Raw genomic sequence first — 19902 nt, 5'->3', positions numbered from 1 at the left:
AAGAGAGCACTTGCTATTTGCATGTCATAATTGTTCATTTTTGAAGGAGGAGATATTACAATGTAAGGCTGCTGAGGCTCTTGCAGAACTTATCTATCGTTGTATGGGACGGAAGCCTGGACCAAATGACAAGTTAATTAAGAACCTCTGTAGTTTGACATGCATGGATCCTTGTGAGACACCTCAAGCCGGAGTTTTGAATTCTATCGAAATAATTGAAGAGCAAGATCTTCTATCCTCAGTTAGTAGCAGTAATAGACACAAATCGAAAGTTCATATGCTCTCCCCTGGTGAAGATCGTTTAAAGGTTGAGGGCTTCATCAGTAGACGTGGATCTGAACTTGCCTTGAAGTACTTGTGTGAAAAATTGGGTGGATCTTTGTTTGAAAAGCTTCCTAAGCTGTGGGACTGCTTAGTTGAAGTTCTTAAGCCTTGTAGTCTTGAAGGCATGACTGAAGAAGATGAAAAACTTATTACTCGAGCTATTGAGTTGGTTAAAGATTATCAGAACTTGATTAACAATATCCAGGTCAGTCCCAATGGTCGTAATTCTTCGTTTCTTGCACTTTTGATAATTACATGTTTATTGCAAATGCATCCAAGAAGGGACTAAATCTGGTACACAAGAAGTAAAAAATTGCTTTCCATGAAAGTTGTTGTCATCCACTTGGTGGATGGGTGATTGATCTGACGTTCTGCGTTCTATGGACAAAATACATAAGTTTCGTTCTTACTCTTGAATGGTGCACAAGTGCCAATGAAGCCACCTACCATGCTCTATTTTTTTCTCTTTTATTTGCTACATTGGGAGATCTTTCCCGAGGGCCAGAGGGGATACTTGTAATGTTTTGTTGCTTTTGTAGTAGGAAATGACTCTCTTTGTGAAGCTACCTTTTATTCTGGTCTCAGTCCTCTGCGCCTTCTGTTAGGTAATGATGCCATGATGAGTCCTCTTTGTGAAGAAAAGATTAACAACCCTTTGTTGATGTTAATACCTATAGAAAGCAGATATTGTTTTTTAGGTTATCATAAACAAAATTGAATACCTAATTCCTTCTGGGAGTTTCTCTTTTTAGTAGATTATTATGGGTATGCCTCACAATTATCTTCTTGGGTGGTACGAATTTGTTACGAATGTTGAGCTTCAATAATCAAAGTAAGAAAAATTCGTTGGCTTGGGATTTCTAGGAGGTTTTTAGTTTCTCTGCGTTGATTCTGATCTGATTATTCATTTCCCCTTCATCAACTCCTGAAGGATATCTATTTTAATAAGCCCCCAAAAGAACCCATTAGGAATAGAAAGGAGGGGGACCAACAGTGAAGCTCAATATTAGAAGTGAAGAAGGAAATGGAGTTCTTATCTTAAAAATAAGCTCTTACACATTCTCTGTTCCTTGAAGGCCTTTGTTTCCTCCTTTTGTTTTTCCTGCTTACTATCTGAACAACAACCAAAATTCTTCTCTGATCAAAGTTCCTTTATATGTTTGCTAGTATCTTTCACATATCTCCTGAGTTTTATCATTTTTTAAAAAACTTAAATTGATAAATGTTTGAATCTACAGAAAAATTGCTTATTTCATTTGCTAAGATTGAATCATGTCATTACTTTCGTGATGGAATGAGTGCAAGTTGCCCATACAGAGAACAGTAACAGAGGTGTAACTGGTCTATCCCTTAAGGTGAAGCAGTTTGATCGCATGTTTACAAAAACAAATTTACAAGTGTTGTTGCTTAACTGATATTGGCTAGGGGTGTAGTTGCAAATGAATTGTACACCTAAGACATTATATATTTGTTTCCTGTCGGAAGCAGCAACTGCAAGTTTTAGCAAGAAACAAATTCATCAGAAGTGTATATGACAGGTAGCATTGTCCACCACTTTGCTTGTTATTGTTTCATAAATTATTCAGAAAGACGTGATTAGTTTCAGTGCTCTAATTCAGTTGGATGTTCTCTTGCTTCCATGACTCCTTGACTTCAGCATTGTCTATGTCTTCTTATTCTTTTTTCCTTTGAGTGGCAGGTGGTCCGTTCCATTGCACCAATGCTGGACGAGACGTTAAGACCAAAACTTCTCACTCTTCTTCCATGCATCTTCAGATGTGTTCGTCATTCACATATTGCCGTGAGATTAGCTGCATCTAGATGTATTACAACCATGGCCAAGTCAATGACATTGGATGTGATGGGTTCTGTAATTCAGAATGTTGTGCCTATGTTAGGTGACATTACATCTGTACATTCTAAACAAGGAGCTGGCATGCTTGTTAGTTTGCTTGTCCAAGGACTTGGTATCGAGCTGGTTCCTTATGCTCCCCTTTTAGTAGTTCCCCTCCTGAGGTGTATGAGTGATTCAGATCATTCTGTCAGACAGAGTGTGACACATAGTTTTGCCACCCTTGTGCCTCTACTTCCATTAGCACGTGGTGTTTCTCCTCCTGTTGGTCTTAGCGAACACCTATCACGAAGTCAAGAAGATGTTAAATTTTTGGAGCAGCTAGTTGACAACTCTCACATTGATGATTACAAGCTCTCAACTGAACTAAAGGTGACATTGAGAAGGTAACTCCTCCAGAACCACTGATTATCTCTCAAGTGTCTGCATGTGATGCCTACATCCCTGTGCTGAGCTGACTTTTTCTTTAAAACTAATATCTCGGTCTCTCGCTGCCTAAATCACAGTGTTCCCATCACATAGGCCTATCCTACGTTCCTCTTTCTCCTACTCTTTTTTTCCTTGTTTCAGTTTCTCTCTGTCCATATAACAAGGGATGGTGGGACCAAAATGACCATCTATCGTCATGCTGTAAGGTGCATTTTCTTGTTGTGAGATGATTAGACATTTGGATGTGCCAAAAGAATTGGTTTAAAAGTATATCATGAGCATGAATATTGGTAACATACAATATGAGGAGTTTTGGGGGGTGGGGGGGGGGGGGGGCGTATACATGAACCACACTATTGGAAACACAAGCACATCTAGATGGTCTCTCTGTACCTGCTTTTATATTTACTAAGCTATTGAGCCCAATACAAGATAATTCATGCTACCTAAATTACCCTCTGGAAAGAACTAATTGAACATTTTGTTTGGCAAGCTTACCGTTCCCGGAATTCTTTTGTACACTTAAGACATGCTATTGGAAGTGACCATCTGCTAAGTTTTCAGCCCAGCATACAAAGTCCAGGCTAAGCGATAAAGAGGAAAATTGACGAAATATAAAGGGCAGCATATTACTCTTAAATATGTGCTTATACAGTTTCTTCTAATCCATATTGTCCACAGTCCATCTGTTTCTAAACAGCCAGACAACTGCTTAATTGCATAGTTGCAGAAAAGCATAACTATGTCATGCGAGATGTGTTTTTTTGAGAAATGTGATGTCAGCTAGTTTCTAGTCACTGCTGCTCCTACATCTGCATGGAAACTAGGGAAGAAATGCAAGAAATACAAGGTCTAATATTGTTGATCTTTCTTGTTTGGTTTGCCTCTGAAAAGAAAATAAAGAGGAAGAAAATTGCTTTTCGTGGACCCCTGTTGGTGAAAGTGGACATAAAAATGATGACTTCCCCCTTTTCTCTCAAATTCAAGCAGAGGAGAGGAGATTTCTTATTTCAGCTTGATTTCTCTTTATTTTTATTTGTCTCCTTGTGGGGCAGTCATTTAACCTTGGTGCCTTATTTGAAATGCATTTACTTTTCTTTAAGCTATTCCCCCTTCCCCCAGACTGAAAAAAGAGGGGGTAAAAAGAAAGGGGATTTCAATTTATCCATGAAGAGCCTTTTGCTAGTTTGTTTTTTGGTCTAAGATTTTTTCTCTTATGCTTTCAGGTACCAACAAGAAGGTATAAACTGGTTGGCATTTTTGAAGCGCTTTAATCTTCACGGGATTTTATGTGATGACATGGGCCTTGGTAAAACCCTTCAAGCATCAGCAATTGTGGCTTCTGATGTAGCAGAGCACATTGCTCTAAATAGTTCCCAGGATTTACCTCCATCCTTGATAATATGCCCCTCAACCCTTGTCGGCCACTGGGTTTATGAAATAGAGAAGTTTATTGATGGTTCTTTGCTTACTACCCTCCAGTATGTTGGTTCTGCGCAAGAGCGCATTTCGCTACGGTCTCAGTTTAGTGAGCATAATGTTATCGTGACATCATATGATGTTATCCGCAAAGATGTTGATTATCTTAGACAGCTGTTTTGGAACTATTGCATTCTAGATGAGGGACATATCATAAAGAATTCTAAGTCGAAAATAACAGTTGCTGTTAAACAATTAAAGGCACAACACCGACTCATTCTGAGTGGAACACCGATACAGGTGTGTTAATATTGTTAGCAATTCAGCCAGAACTGAATATTTATAACAGTTCAATGGGTGCTTAACAGTTAATCTGTCTCAAATTGCAGAATAATGTGTTGGATCTGTGGTCACTTTTTGACTTCCTTATGCCAGGGTTTCTTGGAACTGAAAGACAAGTGAGTTACACCATTTGCTAAGTTAAAATTGCACTTTTTGTAGTTCTTACGTTGTTCAATGTGCCTAATAATTGAGTGATTTTGTTCCGATTTGTTGTTTCCTAAAAGTTGTATTTGGGTTGAGAGGTACGCACAGGGAAGCTGTTGGTGGGAATTTCCTTTCATGTTGATTGTGGGTATCATGAATTTCTTTCAGCATCTAATGTGGATGCTTAGTGAAACTGAGCTGGCTAGTTACAAACTTCTTTTGATCAAAAGTTGTTATATGATACTTACCTTGTATGTTAATTTTACAGTTTCATGCCTCCTATGGTAAACCACTACTAGCTGCCAGAGATCCCAAATGTTCAGCGAAAGATGCTGAAGCAGGTGTGCTTGCTATGGAAGCATTGCACAAGCAGGTGGGTTCATTTCTACTTGCATCTGGCCTCCTCTGTTCTTGTCACTGTTGATCTAGACTCAAACTGAAAATGGTTTTCCTTGACAGGTGATGCCTTTTCTCCTTCGCCGGACTAAAGATGAAGTCTTATCTGATCTGCCAGAGAAAATTATTCAGGATAGGTACTGCGTCCTGAGTCCTGTTCAGCTAAAACTCTACGAACAATTTTCTGGTTCACATGTGAGGCAAGAAATTTCCAGCATTGTGAAGCACAATGAATCAGATGCAAGCCAAAAAAATGATTTGCCAAAAGCATCTTCTCATGTATTCCAGGTAAGTTGAGAATAGTCATGATTATATCTTTTGTGGTTGTGGTCTAATATCTCTCTTGTTTCAGGCACTTCAGTACTTGCTTAAACTTTGTAGTCATCCTTTGCTCGTGTTTGGGGAGAGAATTGCAGAATCACTCTCATCTGTTGTGTCAGAGCTCTTCCCTCCTGGTTCTGACATTGTTTCAGAACTCCATCAACTTCACCATTCTCCCAAATTAGTCGCCTTGCAGGAGATCCTTTCGGAGTGTGGAATTGGTGTTGACTCAGGTTCTGAAGGCACTATTTGTGTGGGACAGCACAGAGTCCTGATATTTGCACAGCATAAGGTAATGCCTCTAGCTTCTGAAGTTATATTTTGATTGATTCTGTTCCTGTCTTAACCTGGAATTCAACTTTGAGTTGTGCAGGCCCTTTTGGATATCATTGAGAGAGACCTGTTTCACACTCATATGAAGAGGTAAGGATAGTTCTTTCTTGTTTTTACCTTTCAAACTTCCTTTTGAAGTAAACTAAATAGCCTGCCAATATTTCCATTGCCATTGACGTATCTGTGACTTTTATATGGAGGTTGAGGCATCTTTTAATGTACTTCTTGGTTTATCGTGTGGGTCAACTCTTGGTTGTCATAATTAGGTTTTCTGATATTAGGGGCTAGTGTGTTGTTAACCATTAATTCTGCAGCAGTTTATGGCGGCGGTCTTGATTTGACTAAACCTTTTTCTGTTGAGAAAGCAAGACATAGGAAATACCTTTTGGAGTCTCCATGTTTGTATGGCACAGTACTTTGACCTGTTTAGCTGCAGGCATATCTTGGAAGGGGCATAAAGGGAGGGAAGGCTGTGGTTTTCATTCTTTAGTTCTTTCACATTTCACCTTTTAGAATTGGTTTCAGTTTGATTTTAGTACATTGAGCTACTCTTTGTTTGACATTATTTTTTGGAACTTGCAATCTACCGATTCTCTAAATTTCTGCACACAAACTATCAAATTATAGGCTACATAATATGTTGCCTCTACAAGTATGGACAAAGAGAGTTGAATATGTTCTCAACTGTTTTGTAGCCCCAGAATTTTTAGGATACACAATTTTTTTCATCACTTCTTTGTATCGCACCTGGAAATTTTCTTGTTAATTTGCAATCATTTTGGACGCTTGAGATTGTCTCGGGATATAAATGGACTTCGTATGTTAAATCTTAACTTTCACAATTAATAGTTTCCCTTGTAATTATGGATAGCTGTACCTGTTTTGATACAGTTAATATATATGCAACAAATGTTACCTTCTCAACCAAAAAAAAAGTTTGCTAGTGCACATGTGAACGATTTAGAACCGGAAAAAACAGATGTTAGAGGACCAGTAATGCACCTATGTTAATCAAAGGTTGTCTTGAAGTACTTGAGCCCGTTCCTTTGGTTTGACATTCAGTAGCTAACGAGATTTTACTCCTTTTTTGAGCAGTGTTACTTACTTGAGGCTGGATGGATCAGTTGAACCAGAAAAGCGCTTTGACATTGTGAAAGCCTTCAATTCAGATCCTACCATAGATGTTTTGCTGCTTACAACACATGGTATGATTCTACATTTTTGCATGGTTTCTCTAGAGTAGAAGACCTGTGCTCATGTACGAATACTTCTTGCAGTTGGTGGGCTTGGTTTGAACCTGACATCAGCTGATACCCTTGTGTTTATGGAGCATGACTGGAATCCAATGCGAGATCACCAGGTATAGAAAATTAGTCTTTCCTTGCAGGTTTTCTTTTGAATATGGTCCAGAACCATCCTCATAATTTTTTTGGCTTATTTTTAGCCCTGTTAAAGTAAAAATGCAATGATAATCTTTTGGTATTAGTTGCCCTCTGTGTGTTTTTGGGGGGCAGGGGGTGGAGGGGAATTTGCATGGTGGGTAGGGGTGGGGGAAGTCTCTCGCCAACTTCTTTTGAATTTTTTTTTATAAGGTAAATTGTATTAATCAAAAGGGAGAGAAACTCCCGTATACAAGAAGTATACCAAAAAGTAAAGAATTTAGATCAGAACATGATTCTCTACAAAAGACGCCCAATCTTCTATACAAATAGGGGCTATATGAGTGCACCAAAAAGCAATCAAAGATAAAAGACTATTCTTAAGATGTGAAAAAGGAGACTCAATCCCCTCAAAAGCTCTCCTATTTCTCTCCCCCCAAACTATCCACTTGAGAGCTAACGAGGCGAACTTCCACGCCTTTTGCTTTCTTCTTCTACGGAAACCGGCCCAGCTATATAGCATTTCCTTTACAGTGCTTGATATCACCCATTGAACACGAAAAAGGTTCAGGATCGCCCTCCACAAAGCCGACACAGGGCAATGCAACAAAAGATGATCAACTTCTTCCCCTGAGCTTTTACACATATAGCACCAACTAACAAGTGTAATTCTCCTCTTTCGAAGATTCTCAGCAGTCAAAATCACTCCCCTCGCCGCTAGCCATGCAAAAAAGCACATCTTCGTGGGCGCCTTAGGAATCCAGATCGAGGAGTATGGAAAAGAGGCCTCCTCTCTCACCAACATACTCTGGTAAAAGGACTTTACGGTGAACAAACCATCGCCACACAAACCCCATCTCCAAGAATCACAAGATGGCTGAGGCCTGTCTTGCCCATATAGCAGTGTCAATAAATCTTGGAGCTCCGCAATCTCCCAATCTTGCATGTTCCTTCTAAATGAGAGGTTCCATACTACTCCCCCATCATGCTCCTGTTGGACCATCAATTCCTTCTGGTTTGAAACTCTGAAGACGTGGGGGAAGGAGACACACTCCACACCACCTATGATTCCAAAAGCTGATTCTCCCTCCATCTCCCACCCTATAAGAGATGTTGCCGCTTAAGGATTCCCAATTCTTCATGATGATGCTCCTCCACATGCCACACCGACAGGTGTTGTGATTGCCTTGGTCCTCCAACCCCCTCTTGTGAAATCGTACTTGTCTACTATGACCTCCCTCCATTGAATCTTTTATAGAGGTTATATGTTTCTTGCCTCTTGCTTTGTTTTTTAGCGCTTTAGTTGTCATCAATATCTCTGGATGATTGATGGGAGGCAAAGTTTGTACTTATTTAGGTGTTCTGCTTCTTAGTAGGCAGGACTAAGTCTGTTAAAGTATGAAGAGGCATGTTTATTTGACTATGCATCCATATCCCTACTTTTCGAAGCCAGAAGAATGCCTTAGATAGTATACGTAAAAGCTTAAAAATTTACCATATCCTGGGAATATTGTTGCTTGACCATCCAATTTTAATCACCTGTTAAAATTTATGACCTAGCAGGCACTATAAGATGTTTCTTTTGTAGTTACTATAAAATTAGTTTTATATGGTGCTGATAACTTTTTGGTGTTACTTTAGAGGATCTAGTACTTGTTGATTCTAAATTTTGAGACAGCAAGATAATTTTGGGTATTTTGATTTACTTCGTGGAGATAATACCTATCTGTGTTGAGCCGTTAGATGTGTTGTATTGATATTGCAGTAGTTGGTGTTCTGCTGATTTGATTTTAGTCAACCATTGTTGTTGAATCTTCTCATGTCCTGCTTGCTCAAGATGATGATATAGAAAGGCAGGATAACTTCTTTATATCCTTTTGTAGGCTATGGATAGAGCTCACAGATTGGGCCAGCGAAAAGTTGTAAATGTTCATCGTCTCATTATGCGAGGAACATTGGAAGAAAAAGTGATGAGTCTCCAAAGGTTTAAAGTGTCAGTTGCCAATGCAGTAATCAATGCAGAGAATGCAAGTCTGAAAACGATGAATACAGACCAGTTACTTGATCTATTTACTTCGGCTGAAAGCAAAAAGGTGATTTAACTTTCAGCTTTGGATCTGTAGTGTCTCTCTTGATATCTTTAGAATTTGAGATGCATGTATGCTGTTTAAATTGTGTTAAGAAATGGATCCTCAACCAATGTGGGACTCAACAACTTACAAATGCTGGTTATTCTCAGGGGGCCAGTAGATCCAGAAGAACCGATGAAAAATCTGATGTGGACTCAATCTTGCCACGTAGCGGGAAGGGATTAAAAGCCATTCTCGGAGGACTGGAGGAGCTGTGGGATCAATCACAATACACGGAAGAGTATAACCTGAGCCACTTCTTAGCAAAGCTTAATGGTTAATTATCTGAGCTTCTTGCAATGCTTCTGCATACATTGGATTGGAGTATGCAGAGCAGGGAGGGGATGAGATGCAGCTCTGCATTCCATGTACAAAGTGTACATTCTTTGAGTCAGCCCAAATTTTGTCGATTAGAGGTAGTTCCCTTTTCCCTCTTTATTTTGTTTCATTTTCTTCTCGTGATAATTCTAGACAGGCAATTATATTCTTGGACGCCATTAACATAGAATAGTTTATAGCGGAGCACAGTTGTGGGATGGAGCTGATGATGCCCCCCGTTAGGATAGCTGAGATATTGTAAATTGGATTATGTACATACATTCAACTTTTCTAAATTAATGCAATCGAGATGAATATCGGTTTCATTATGAAGTTATGACCCGTGCTTTCTTCTATTTTTCTGTTAATCTCGTTTTCGAATGCTTGCTCGTTTCTCCAACATTTTGCGATTTCTGTTTCAACTGACTGCATGGTTGATTATTTTCAAATATTTTAATGTTAAAGTTTTATTCAAGTAGGTAATGTAAGTGACACTTGCTAATCCCCATCAGTCACTCTCCTTTCGTTTAGGTGAAGCTGACCATGAGTTGGAAAGTTTGGTCAATCTGTATACAAGGTGGAGAACTGGATTAGAACTTCAAAATTATTTGGATTGAGCTCGATGTGAAGTAGGAATATAGCATTTGAAATGAATCACCTGGGCAGTAAAAGTAATTCGTAGGTTAGTTATTATCAGATATTAAGAGTCGGTTAGTATATAAATTTATGCAGTCATACAAGCTCAATTGGTGAACTGACCCGTTAGTTATTATTCTTTGCAAAATGACCCATTTTTAAGGTTAGGGAGAATTAGGATTAGCAAACTGAAAGGTTTATTTACTCACCGAAAATATAAATAACTATATTTTGCCAAAAAATGAAAAGAAATCGAGTCAGTTCCCTCCATAAATCCCATGCTTTCGGCGTGCCTTAGCAATGCTTCCAGTCAAATTTCTTGCTTGATTGAGCTCTGATTTTGCTCCATAGGTAGCAAATCTCAGTTCCCCAAGCTTCCTCCATCCTACCCAAGATTCAATTTGTCGATCATTTTGTGAGTACATTATGTTGGCCGTTCATTGTAAGTAATATATTTTTCGATTTGTTCATAAGTGGTAAAAAGCTTTCTATCGTTGCTTAGACATTTTCCTAGATTTAATTCTGTTATAACTGGTCATCGACCATTTTTAATTTATTAGGTTGATTCTATTTGCCAAATATGGGGGACAATATCGTTGTAGGTGGTGATTATATGGGTGAGTGGGTGGAGACCGTAAAATATTGAAAATGGCACTCTAAGTTGATGTCAACATTAACTATTATTGTTCCTCATAGCGATTCCTTTAACAAGGTTGAGAGCATAATTAAATGTGGTCAATTAAAATGTAAACTAGTGATGTTTCAGTTAGCTATATGATTAATTTTGTGCCTAGCAAGGTACAAATAGCTCCTTCTTTCATCTTGAACGATCAACATGTGGAACTGTATCTTCTTGATATTCTAGTGATGGTGCTAGGATTATTGTAAGGATAAATGTGGTTGACAGGTGTCAACAAGCTTCACCATCACCACACAATCACAAGAAGTAGTTGATGAAGAGATAAATAATAATGAAGGATGGGATAATTAATATATTCATCCGTTGGATCATAATGGAAAATATCCAATGAATATCGATATTCCAGCAGATGACGATGTGCCAGAGAATCATAACATCGTTGCAGGCAGTGAAGTACGTCAAAGGGGATATGTATTATATTAGTTAAGTATCATAATAAGCACAGGTGTAGTGTTTAAAATCTCATGAGCCCACATCCATTTGTCATTGCTAGTTTCGTGATGAATGACTTTGCTAATGGCGAAGGGCTATCAAGGGCTAGAAGGGGGTGTTCGTATACAATTTTAAATGCATATCGTCTTGAAAGTGAAAACTTGATGCAGCAGGGAGGTTCTTATACTTTTCGTAGCATATGAAGCTTGCATCAGAGATTTTTTGAACATGACCAAGGATTTAGCTGTTAATGAAACTTTTTTAACAGACTAGTATGGTGAGCTTGAGCAACTTTGTAGCAGAGGCGTACAGTAAACATAAATTCTTTGACCATTTTCAGCAACTTTGAAATGTTCCCCACTGCAACTAGATGTCTTGAGCTTGAGGTTGGATTTCACAGATGGACCAGGTCTCATTTTCCAGGAAACAAGTACAAAGTGATGACCACAAACATTAACACAATATTCCGGGAAGAAAGAAAATTTCCTGTTTAACTGTATTGGTCGAAGGTTCGCTGAAAAAATTCAAGCAGAGGAAGGCAAAAATCAGCAAGATAATTACTATATTTGTGCCTTCTGCTGGAAAAAGAAAATTATGGAAAAAGGAAATTCCTTGCTGGTCTATGACTTAAACGGACAACTTAATGAGTTTAGTGTCCTCGGACAAGACAAGGATGCAAAAGTCAATCCACATGACAAATTATGTTCAAAATAATTAAGCGTATAACATTTATTTGGAAAATCATTTGGGTCCAAGAAGGGAGAACAAACAAATGGTCAATTTGCAAGAAGAATGGCCACAAGAAAACCACCTGTCAATTTTTGGCAGAAAATTATAACTGATTTATTTTTCTTCAATCTATTGGTATTTGTCATGATTTGGTACTGTGTGCAATGAAATGGTTATGTAATGATTTGCTACAGTGATAATTTGGTTAAGCATAGTATTATGATCTGTTTATATTGTGTATTGCTAGTGTACTGATATCAACTTATGTATTGGTTTATAATCTATTCTCTTTGGTTGGTAATCCATTGTTCTTGGTATTTCAATATATATCATGGCTACAAGACGTCAGTTATTTGGTCTATTGATAACACCTAGTTATAAAAACGCTCTAGCATCCACTTCATATTAGTTACTAATAATCAGTGTGAACGGCAGGCAACTTTATTAATTGAAGCATGCATTGCCTCATTGAACACTATCACAAAATTGTGATGAATTTGCAAAAAGAAAAAAGATCACTACCATAAATACGTTCTGAAGAATGGCTAAGCCATATTCACAAGAAACAACAAAGACCATTGCCTTTTAATTTATTCGTTGCCTATAAATAACAGCTAAAATTCACTCCTTAAAAGTTAATTACAATATAACATAAGTGGCACGAAGAAATCGCCAAAGGAGTGTAGGATGCTAACTCTTTTTGTTAAGTTTTAATCCTAGACCCTGAAATTTTTGAAATTTTAAAAAGGACCCCGACCTGCTTTAGTCCCCTCATTAACAATTTCAGGTGCCAAAAAAAAGGGAGAGTCTGATCCTCGATTTAATTTTGTTACGATGCCGATTTGCTGATTTCTCTCTTGTCCCTAAGTATTAATGAGAGCAATTTATTTTGAATGCCATTTAAAAATATTAGGTTGGGAGAAGTAGACATGTTGATTTACTAAAAGGAAAAGAAAGGTGAATGGAGGGGTGCTCCAACGAGAATGCAAACTCATTCGATAAAGAACTCATAATGCAAGACCATACTTTTCAATGAATAGCATCCTTGTAACATTTTCATACTATATTTATCGACATAAAGTAGAGACGTTTAAAGAATGCTTTTCTTAAATTATATATTAAGGATATCGAAAAAGGGAAAACTTGATGATGTCCATTTGAAGAAGTATTAGGCATGTGCCTAATAAAAGTTTCTTTGGTTTGGTAGCCAATCTTGTTGACTTGGTTAGGTTAGGTAGCCAACCTTGTTGAATTAGTTTGGTTTGCTAGCCAACCTTGTTGAATTTCTTTGGTTTGGTAGCCAACTTTGTTGAATTGTGAAAAGTGTGTGTAAATTGTCAAATATTGTAGGCTTTAGAGAGTGAAGCTTTGGCTATAAAAGGAGAGCTTCAACTCTCATTTCTCCACACCAACAAAGAGAGAAAGAAAGAGTGGCGTTTCACAGACAGGGTATAAGAAAATAGTCTGTGAGGAAAATAGAGAGTGAGCGATATTGTAGTGAGGTGAGAATATCAAAAGAGGGTTATTTCTTTTGAGTGTTGTAGTGGTCTTTGGAGTATTTTACTCGGACCTACAAAGTATAAAATTCCTTACTATAGTGATATCAGTTGCTCCTCTCGGGGCCGTGGTTTTTTCCCTTATTAAAAGGGTTTTCCACGTAAAAATCTTGGTGTCGTTGTTACTCTTTTATTCTTGTTAATTACCGTATCTCGGTGCTACATTATTATTCCGCTTTTATTACCGTGAATATTATTTCTGTGATGGTTTATTCCCAACAACTGGTATCAGAGTACAAGTTCTGCTCGTTCACTGAAACACTATTCACTATCGGTAGTACTACTCGGTTAAAAATAAAAATGTCCGGAGTAAAGTACGAGGTAGAAAAATTTAACGGAGATAATGGTTTCTCAACATGGCAAAGAAGGATGAGGGATCTGCTCATCCAACAAGGATTACACAAAATACTAGATGCTGATGCTAAAAAGCCTGATACCATGAAAGCTGAGGATTGAGCTGACTTGGATGAAAGAGCTGCTAGTGCAATCAGGTTACACTTATCAGATGATGTGGTAAATAACATCATTGATGAAGACACTGCACGTGAAATTTGGACAAGGTTGGAAAGCCTATACATGTCCAAAACGCTGACAAATAAATTGTACCTGAAGAAGCAGTTATACGCCCTACACATGGGTGAAGGTATGAATTTTTTGTCACATTTAAATGTGTTTAACGGACTAATCACACAGCTTGCAAACCTCGGAATGAAAATCGAGGAAGAAGATAAAGCCATCTTGCTATTGAACTCGTTGCCATCTTCGTACGATAATTTGGCAACAACCATCCTGCACGGTAAGACTACTATTGAGTTGAAAGATGTCACATCGACTCTTTTACTCAATGAGAAGATGAGAAAGAATCCTGAAAATCAAGGACATGCTCTCATCACAGAAGGTAGAGGCAGAAGTTATCAAAGGAGTTCGAACAACTATGGTAGATCCGGAGCTTGTGGGAAGTCAAAGAACCGATCCAAATCAAGAGCCAGAAATTGCTACAACTGTGATCAACTAGGTCACTTCAAAAGAGATTGCCCAAATCCAAGGAAGGGCAAAGGTAAAACCAGTAGCCAGAAGAATGACGACAACACAACCGCCATTGTGCAAAACAATGATAATGTTGTCCTCGTTATATATGAGGAAGAGGAATGCATGCACCTGTCAGGTCCATAGTCAGAATGGGTGATTGACATAACGGCATCTTACCATGCCACACCGGTAAGAGATCTTTTTTATAGATATGTAGCAGGTGATTTTGGCACAGTGAGAATGGGTAACACAAGTTACTCAAAGATTGCGGGATTGGTGACATTTGTATCAAGACAAATGTCGGATGCACATTGATTCTAAAGGATGTGCGACATGTACCTGATTTGCAGATGAACTTGTTCTCGGGAATTGCTTTAGACCGAGATGGATACGAGAGCTATTTTGCATATCAAAAGTGGAGACTCACTAAGGGATCATTGGTGATTTCAAAGGGAGTTGCTCGTGGCACGTTATACAGGACAAATGCAGAAATATGCCAAGACGAATTGAACGCGGCACAAGATTACATTTCTGCAGATTTGTGGCACAAAAGAATGGGTCATATGAGCGAGAAGGGATTGCAGATTCTTGCCAAGAAATCACTTATTTCTTATGCCAAAGGTACAACGGTAAAACCTTGTGACTACTGTTTATTTGGTAAGCAACATAGAGTTTCATTTCAGACATGATCTGAAAGAAAATTGAATATACTTGATTTAGTATATTCTGATGTTTGTGGCCCAATGAAAATTGAATCAATGGGTGGTAACAAATATTTTGTTACTTTTATTGATGATGCTTCACAAAAATTATGGGTTTATATTTTGAAAACCAAAGATCAGGTGTTGCAAGTTTTCCAGAAGTTTCATGCTCTAGTAGAAAGGGAGACGGGTCAAAAGCTAAAGCGTCTCCGAAGTGACAATGGAGGTGAGTACACTTCAAGGGAATTTGAAGAGTATTGTTCAAGTCATGGGATCAGACATGAAAAGACAGTTCCTGGAACCCCGCAGCACAATGGCATAGCCGAGAGGATGAACCACACTATTGTGGAGAAGGTGAGAAACATGCTTAGAATGGCTAAACTGCCTAAGTCATTCTGGGGTGAAGCAGTTCAGACAACCTGTTACCTGATCAATAGGAGTCCATCAATTCCGTTGGCGTTTGACATCCCAGAGAGAGTTTGGACCAACAAGGAGGTGTCCTACTCGCATCTGAAGGTGTTCAGTTGCAGAGCTGTTGCACATGTACCAAAAGAGCAGAGAACAAAGCTGGATGATAAATCTGTTCCCTGCATATTTATCGGATATGGAGATGAAGAGTTTTGGTACAGATTGTGGGATCTGTAAAGAAGAAGGTCATTAGAAGCAGAGATGTAGTCTTCCGAGAAAGTGAAGTTGGAACTGTTGCCGATATGTTAGAAAAGGCGAAGAATGGTATAATTCCTAACCTTTTTACTATTCCTTCTACTTCTAACAATCCCACAAGTGCAGAAAGTATGACCGACGAGGTTGCCGAGCAGGGGGAGCAACCTGATGAGGTTATTGAGTAGGGGGAGCAACTTGATGAAGGTGTTGAGTAAGTGGAGCACCCCACTCAGGGAGAAGAACAACCTCAACCTCTGAGGAGATCAGAGAGGCCAAGGGTAGAGTCATGCAGGTACCCTTCCACAGAGTATGTCCTCATCAGTGATGAGGGGGAGCCAGAAAGTCTTAAGGAGGTGCTGTTCCATCCAGAAAAGAACCATTGGATGAAAGCTATACAAGAAGAGATGGAATCTCTACAGAAAAATGACACTTACAAGCTGGTTGAACTTCCAAAGGGTAAAAGACCACTCAAATGCAAATGGGTCTTTAAACTCAAGAAAGATGGAAATGGCAAGCTGGTCAGATACAAAGCTCGATTGGTGGTTAAAGGCTTCGAACAGAATAAAGGTATTGATTTTGACGAAATTTTCTCACCTGTTGTCAAAATGACTTCTATTCGAACAATTTTGAGCTTAGCAGCTAGCCTAGATCTTGAAGTGGAGCAGTTGGATATGAAAACTGCATTTCTTCATGGAGATTTGAGGAGATTTATATGGAGCAACCAGAAGGATTTGAAGTAGCTGTAAAGAAACACATGGTGTGCAAATTGAATAAGAGTCTTTATGGATTGAAGCAGGCACCAAGGCAGTGGTACATGAAGTTTGACTCATTCATGAAAAGTCAAACATACCTAAAGACCTATTCTGATCCATGTGTATACTTCAAAAGATTTTCTGAGAATAACTTTATTATATTGTTGTTGTATGTGGATGACATGTTAATTGTAGGAAAAGACAAGGGGCTGATAGAAAAGTTGAAGCGAGATCTGTCCAAGTCATTTAATATGAAGGACTTGGGCCCAGCACAACAAATTCTAGGGATGAAGATAGTTCAAGAGAGAACAAGCAGAAAGTTGTGGCTATCTCAGGAGAAGTACATTGAACGTGTACTAGAACGCTTCAACATGAAAAATGCTAAGCCAGTCAGCACATCTCTTGCTAGTCATCTAAAGTTGAGCAAAAAGGTGTGTCCTACAATAGTGGAAGAGAAAGGGAACATGGCTAGAGTTCCTTATTCTTCAACAGTCGGAAGCTTGATGTATGCAATGGTATGTACTAGACCTGATATTGCTCACACAGTTGGTGTTGTCAGCAGGTTTCTTGAAAATCCTAGAAAGGAATATTGGGAAGCAGTCAAGTGGATACTCAGGTACCTGAGAGGTACCACGGGAGATTGTTTGTGCTTTGGAGGATCTGATCCAATCTTGAAGAGCTATACAAATGCTGATATGGCAGGTGACATTGACAACAGAAAATCCATTACTGGATATTTATTTACATTTTCAGGGGGAGCTATATCATGGCAGTCTAAGTTGCAGAAGTGTGTTGCACTTTCAACAACTGAAGCAGAGTACATTACCGCTACAGAAACTGGCAAGGAGATGGTATGGCTCAAACGGTTCCTTCAAGAGCTTGGATTGCATCAGAAGGAGTATGTCGTCTATTGTGACAGTCAAAGTGCAATAGACCTTAGCAAGAACTCTATGTACCATGCAAGGACCAAACACATTGATGTGAGATATCATTGGATTCGAGAAACGGTAGATGATGAATCTCTAAAAGTCTTGAAGATTTCTACAAGTGAGAATCCCGCAGATATGCTGACCAAGGTGGTACCAAGGAACAAGTTTGAGCTATGCAAAGAACTTGTCGGCATGCACTCAAACTAGAAGATAGTGCTACCTCCTCTAGATGAATGAGACTAGAGGGGGAGATTGATGATGTCCATCTCATTGAAGAAGTATTAGGCATGTGCCTAATAAAAGTTTCTTTGGTTTGGTAGCCAACCTTGTTGACTTGGTTAGGTTAGGTAGCCAACCTTGTTGAATTAGTTTGGTTTGGTAGCCAACTTTGTTAAATTTCTTTGGTTTGGTAGCCAACTTTGTTGAATTGTGAAAAGTGTGTGTAAATTGTCAAATATTGTAGGCTTTAGAGAGTGAAACTTTGGCTATAAAAGGAGAGCTTCAACTCTCATTTCTTCACACCAACAAAGAGAGAAAGAAAGAGTGAGGTTTCACAGACAGGGTATAAGAAAATAGTCTGTGAGGAAAATAGAGAGTGAGCGATATTGTAGTGAGGTGGGAATATCAAAAGAGGGTTATTTCTTTTGAGTGTTGTAGTGGTCTTTGGAGTATTTTACTCCGACCTACAAAGTGTAAAATTCCTTACTATAGTGATATCAGTTGCTCCTCTCGGGGCCGTGGTTTTTTCCCTTATTAAAAGGGTTTTCCATGTGAAAATTTTGGTGTCGTTGTTACTCTTTTATTCTTGTTAATTACCGTATCTCGGTGCTACATTATTATTCCGCTTTTATTACCGTGAATATTATTTCTGTGAGGGTTTATTCCAACAAAACTATACCGTACAACCGTTTGAAAAAAATATCTAGCAAAATGTATACTTTTAATATGCTTCCTTTGTTTCAATTTGTTTGAACCTTCTCGGAGTATGATGATCAAATTGACTAATTTTTACTGTGAATTTAAAAATTGAGTCTTTAATGTTTTCTGGAATAAAATTTACATATTTAGATACTACATAAAAAGTACTATAAATCAAAATAGTTAAAATATTTAAAAATAATTTGCAAAAAGTATGGTCAATGAAAACCTTATTTGACTCACCAAATAGCAATAGATTCATTCTTTTTGAAACGGAGAGAGTAGATATTTTTATTTGTCTCTTTGGTTGGGGGGTGTAATTATTTTGGCCGACTGTGTAACTCGCCTTGAGAAATGGTTGGTTCCAATTATGAGTTCATGGAAACAAAAAATGGATCGATCATTGGAAAATACAAGGTTGGATTGGAAGAGACAAATGGAAACTGAAGCTGAAATTAATGATATCCATATGAAGAAGACGACAAGCAAACAGATGGATGCAATGCTTGAAGCTAATTTCATTTGCAACGTCATCAGAATGTTTCTGAAGAAAAGTCCACGGAGTTTTTGATAAAAAGTACGTAGCAGCATTAATATTGGCAGCTCTCTAACAACGTTTAATGCTTCATCGATTGATGATAATACGTAGCAAATTTATTATCCGTAGTCAATAATATAATAAGACACTCTCTCACTCCAACAACAACTTTGACGAGACTGAATTACTATCATATATAGCAATATGCATGACGACGCGTGCGTCTTCTTCAACACATATAATTGTAAGGTTTTGTGTCCCCCCCCCCCCCCCCCCCAAAAAAAAAAAAAAAAAAAGCCTTCTTGAAATTTACAGGATTGTTTATTTGCTTTCACTATATGTTTACAACATCCTAATTATATACAATCTTTCAAAAAGGACTCGGCGTGCCAAAAAAAGAAAGAAAGAAAAAAAACCCTTATGGATTCAAACTTTAGTTTGGAGGAATTTTTGTACGCAATGGAGTATTTACAAACATGTACCGTATTAAACGGCTATTCACTTGTTCTATTAGTGGAAAATAAATGATTAAGATTCTAGTAGTATTCTGGAGCTACTGTACATTTTCTAATTGGTACAACGATAACGATAGTCCATCTCAGATGAATTAACTCCGCCATTCAAATATTTATGACAAAAATGGATTACGATACAACCGCATATGATTAAGGACTTATAAAGCTTTGCTTAAAGCTGTATATGTATTAAACAGTTCCCTAAATAATAGAGTTCGAACCCAGTAAATCAAATGAGGTTTCGCAAAATACCAAATCCGGACCAGTAATGTTCAAATCCGGCGTCTGAAGGATACTAAAAAGGAAATTAATAAAAGGAAAAACGAAATACAGAGAAAAAAGGTAACATGAGAGATTTTATACCTGCGTGGACCAAAAATAGAAGAAAAAAAGATTCTTCTTCTAATTTATCAAACTT

The 19902-nt window shown here is 38.2% G+C and overlaps 1 protein-coding gene across 4 annotated transcripts in view; it reads left to right on the top strand.

Annotated features, from left to right (window-relative positions):
* Nucleotides 1-9719, top strand: part of LOC107801551 (TATA-binding protein-associated factor BTAF1) — a 34821-nt gene extending 25102 nt beyond the window's left edge. For all 4 annotated transcript variants that reach the window (XM_075253163.1, XM_075253165.1, XM_075253167.1 and 1 more), the window contains 12 exons: nt 47-529; nt 2024-2562; nt 3832-4324; nt 4414-4482; nt 4779-4883; nt 4970-5194; nt 5259-5519; nt 5601-5650; nt 6656-6765; nt 6838-6920; nt 8823-9032; nt 9179-9719. In XM_075253163.1, coding sequence (XP_075109264.1) covers nt 47-529; nt 2024-2562; nt 3832-4324; nt 4414-4482; nt 4779-4883; nt 4970-5194; nt 5259-5519; nt 5601-5650; nt 6656-6765; nt 6838-6920; nt 8823-9032; nt 9179-9349 — 2799 coding nt within the window. In that variant the 3' untranslated portion in view covers nt 9350-9719. The remainder of the gene's footprint in view (nt 1-46; nt 530-2023; nt 2563-3831; nt 4325-4413; nt 4483-4778; nt 4884-4969; nt 5195-5258; nt 5520-5600; nt 5651-6655; nt 6766-6837; nt 6921-8822; nt 9033-9178) is intronic.
* Nucleotides 9720-19902: the final 10183 nt, after the last annotated feature.

Source organism: Nicotiana tabacum, chromosome 1 (assembly GCF_000715075.1).
Source record: "Nicotiana tabacum cultivar K326 chromosome 1, ASM71507v2, whole genome shotgun sequence".
In the NCBI taxonomy this organism is placed as follows: Eukaryota; Viridiplantae; Streptophyta; class Magnoliopsida; order Solanales; family Solanaceae; genus Nicotiana; species Nicotiana tabacum.
This window is presented reverse-complemented; position numbering and strand designations above follow the sequence as displayed.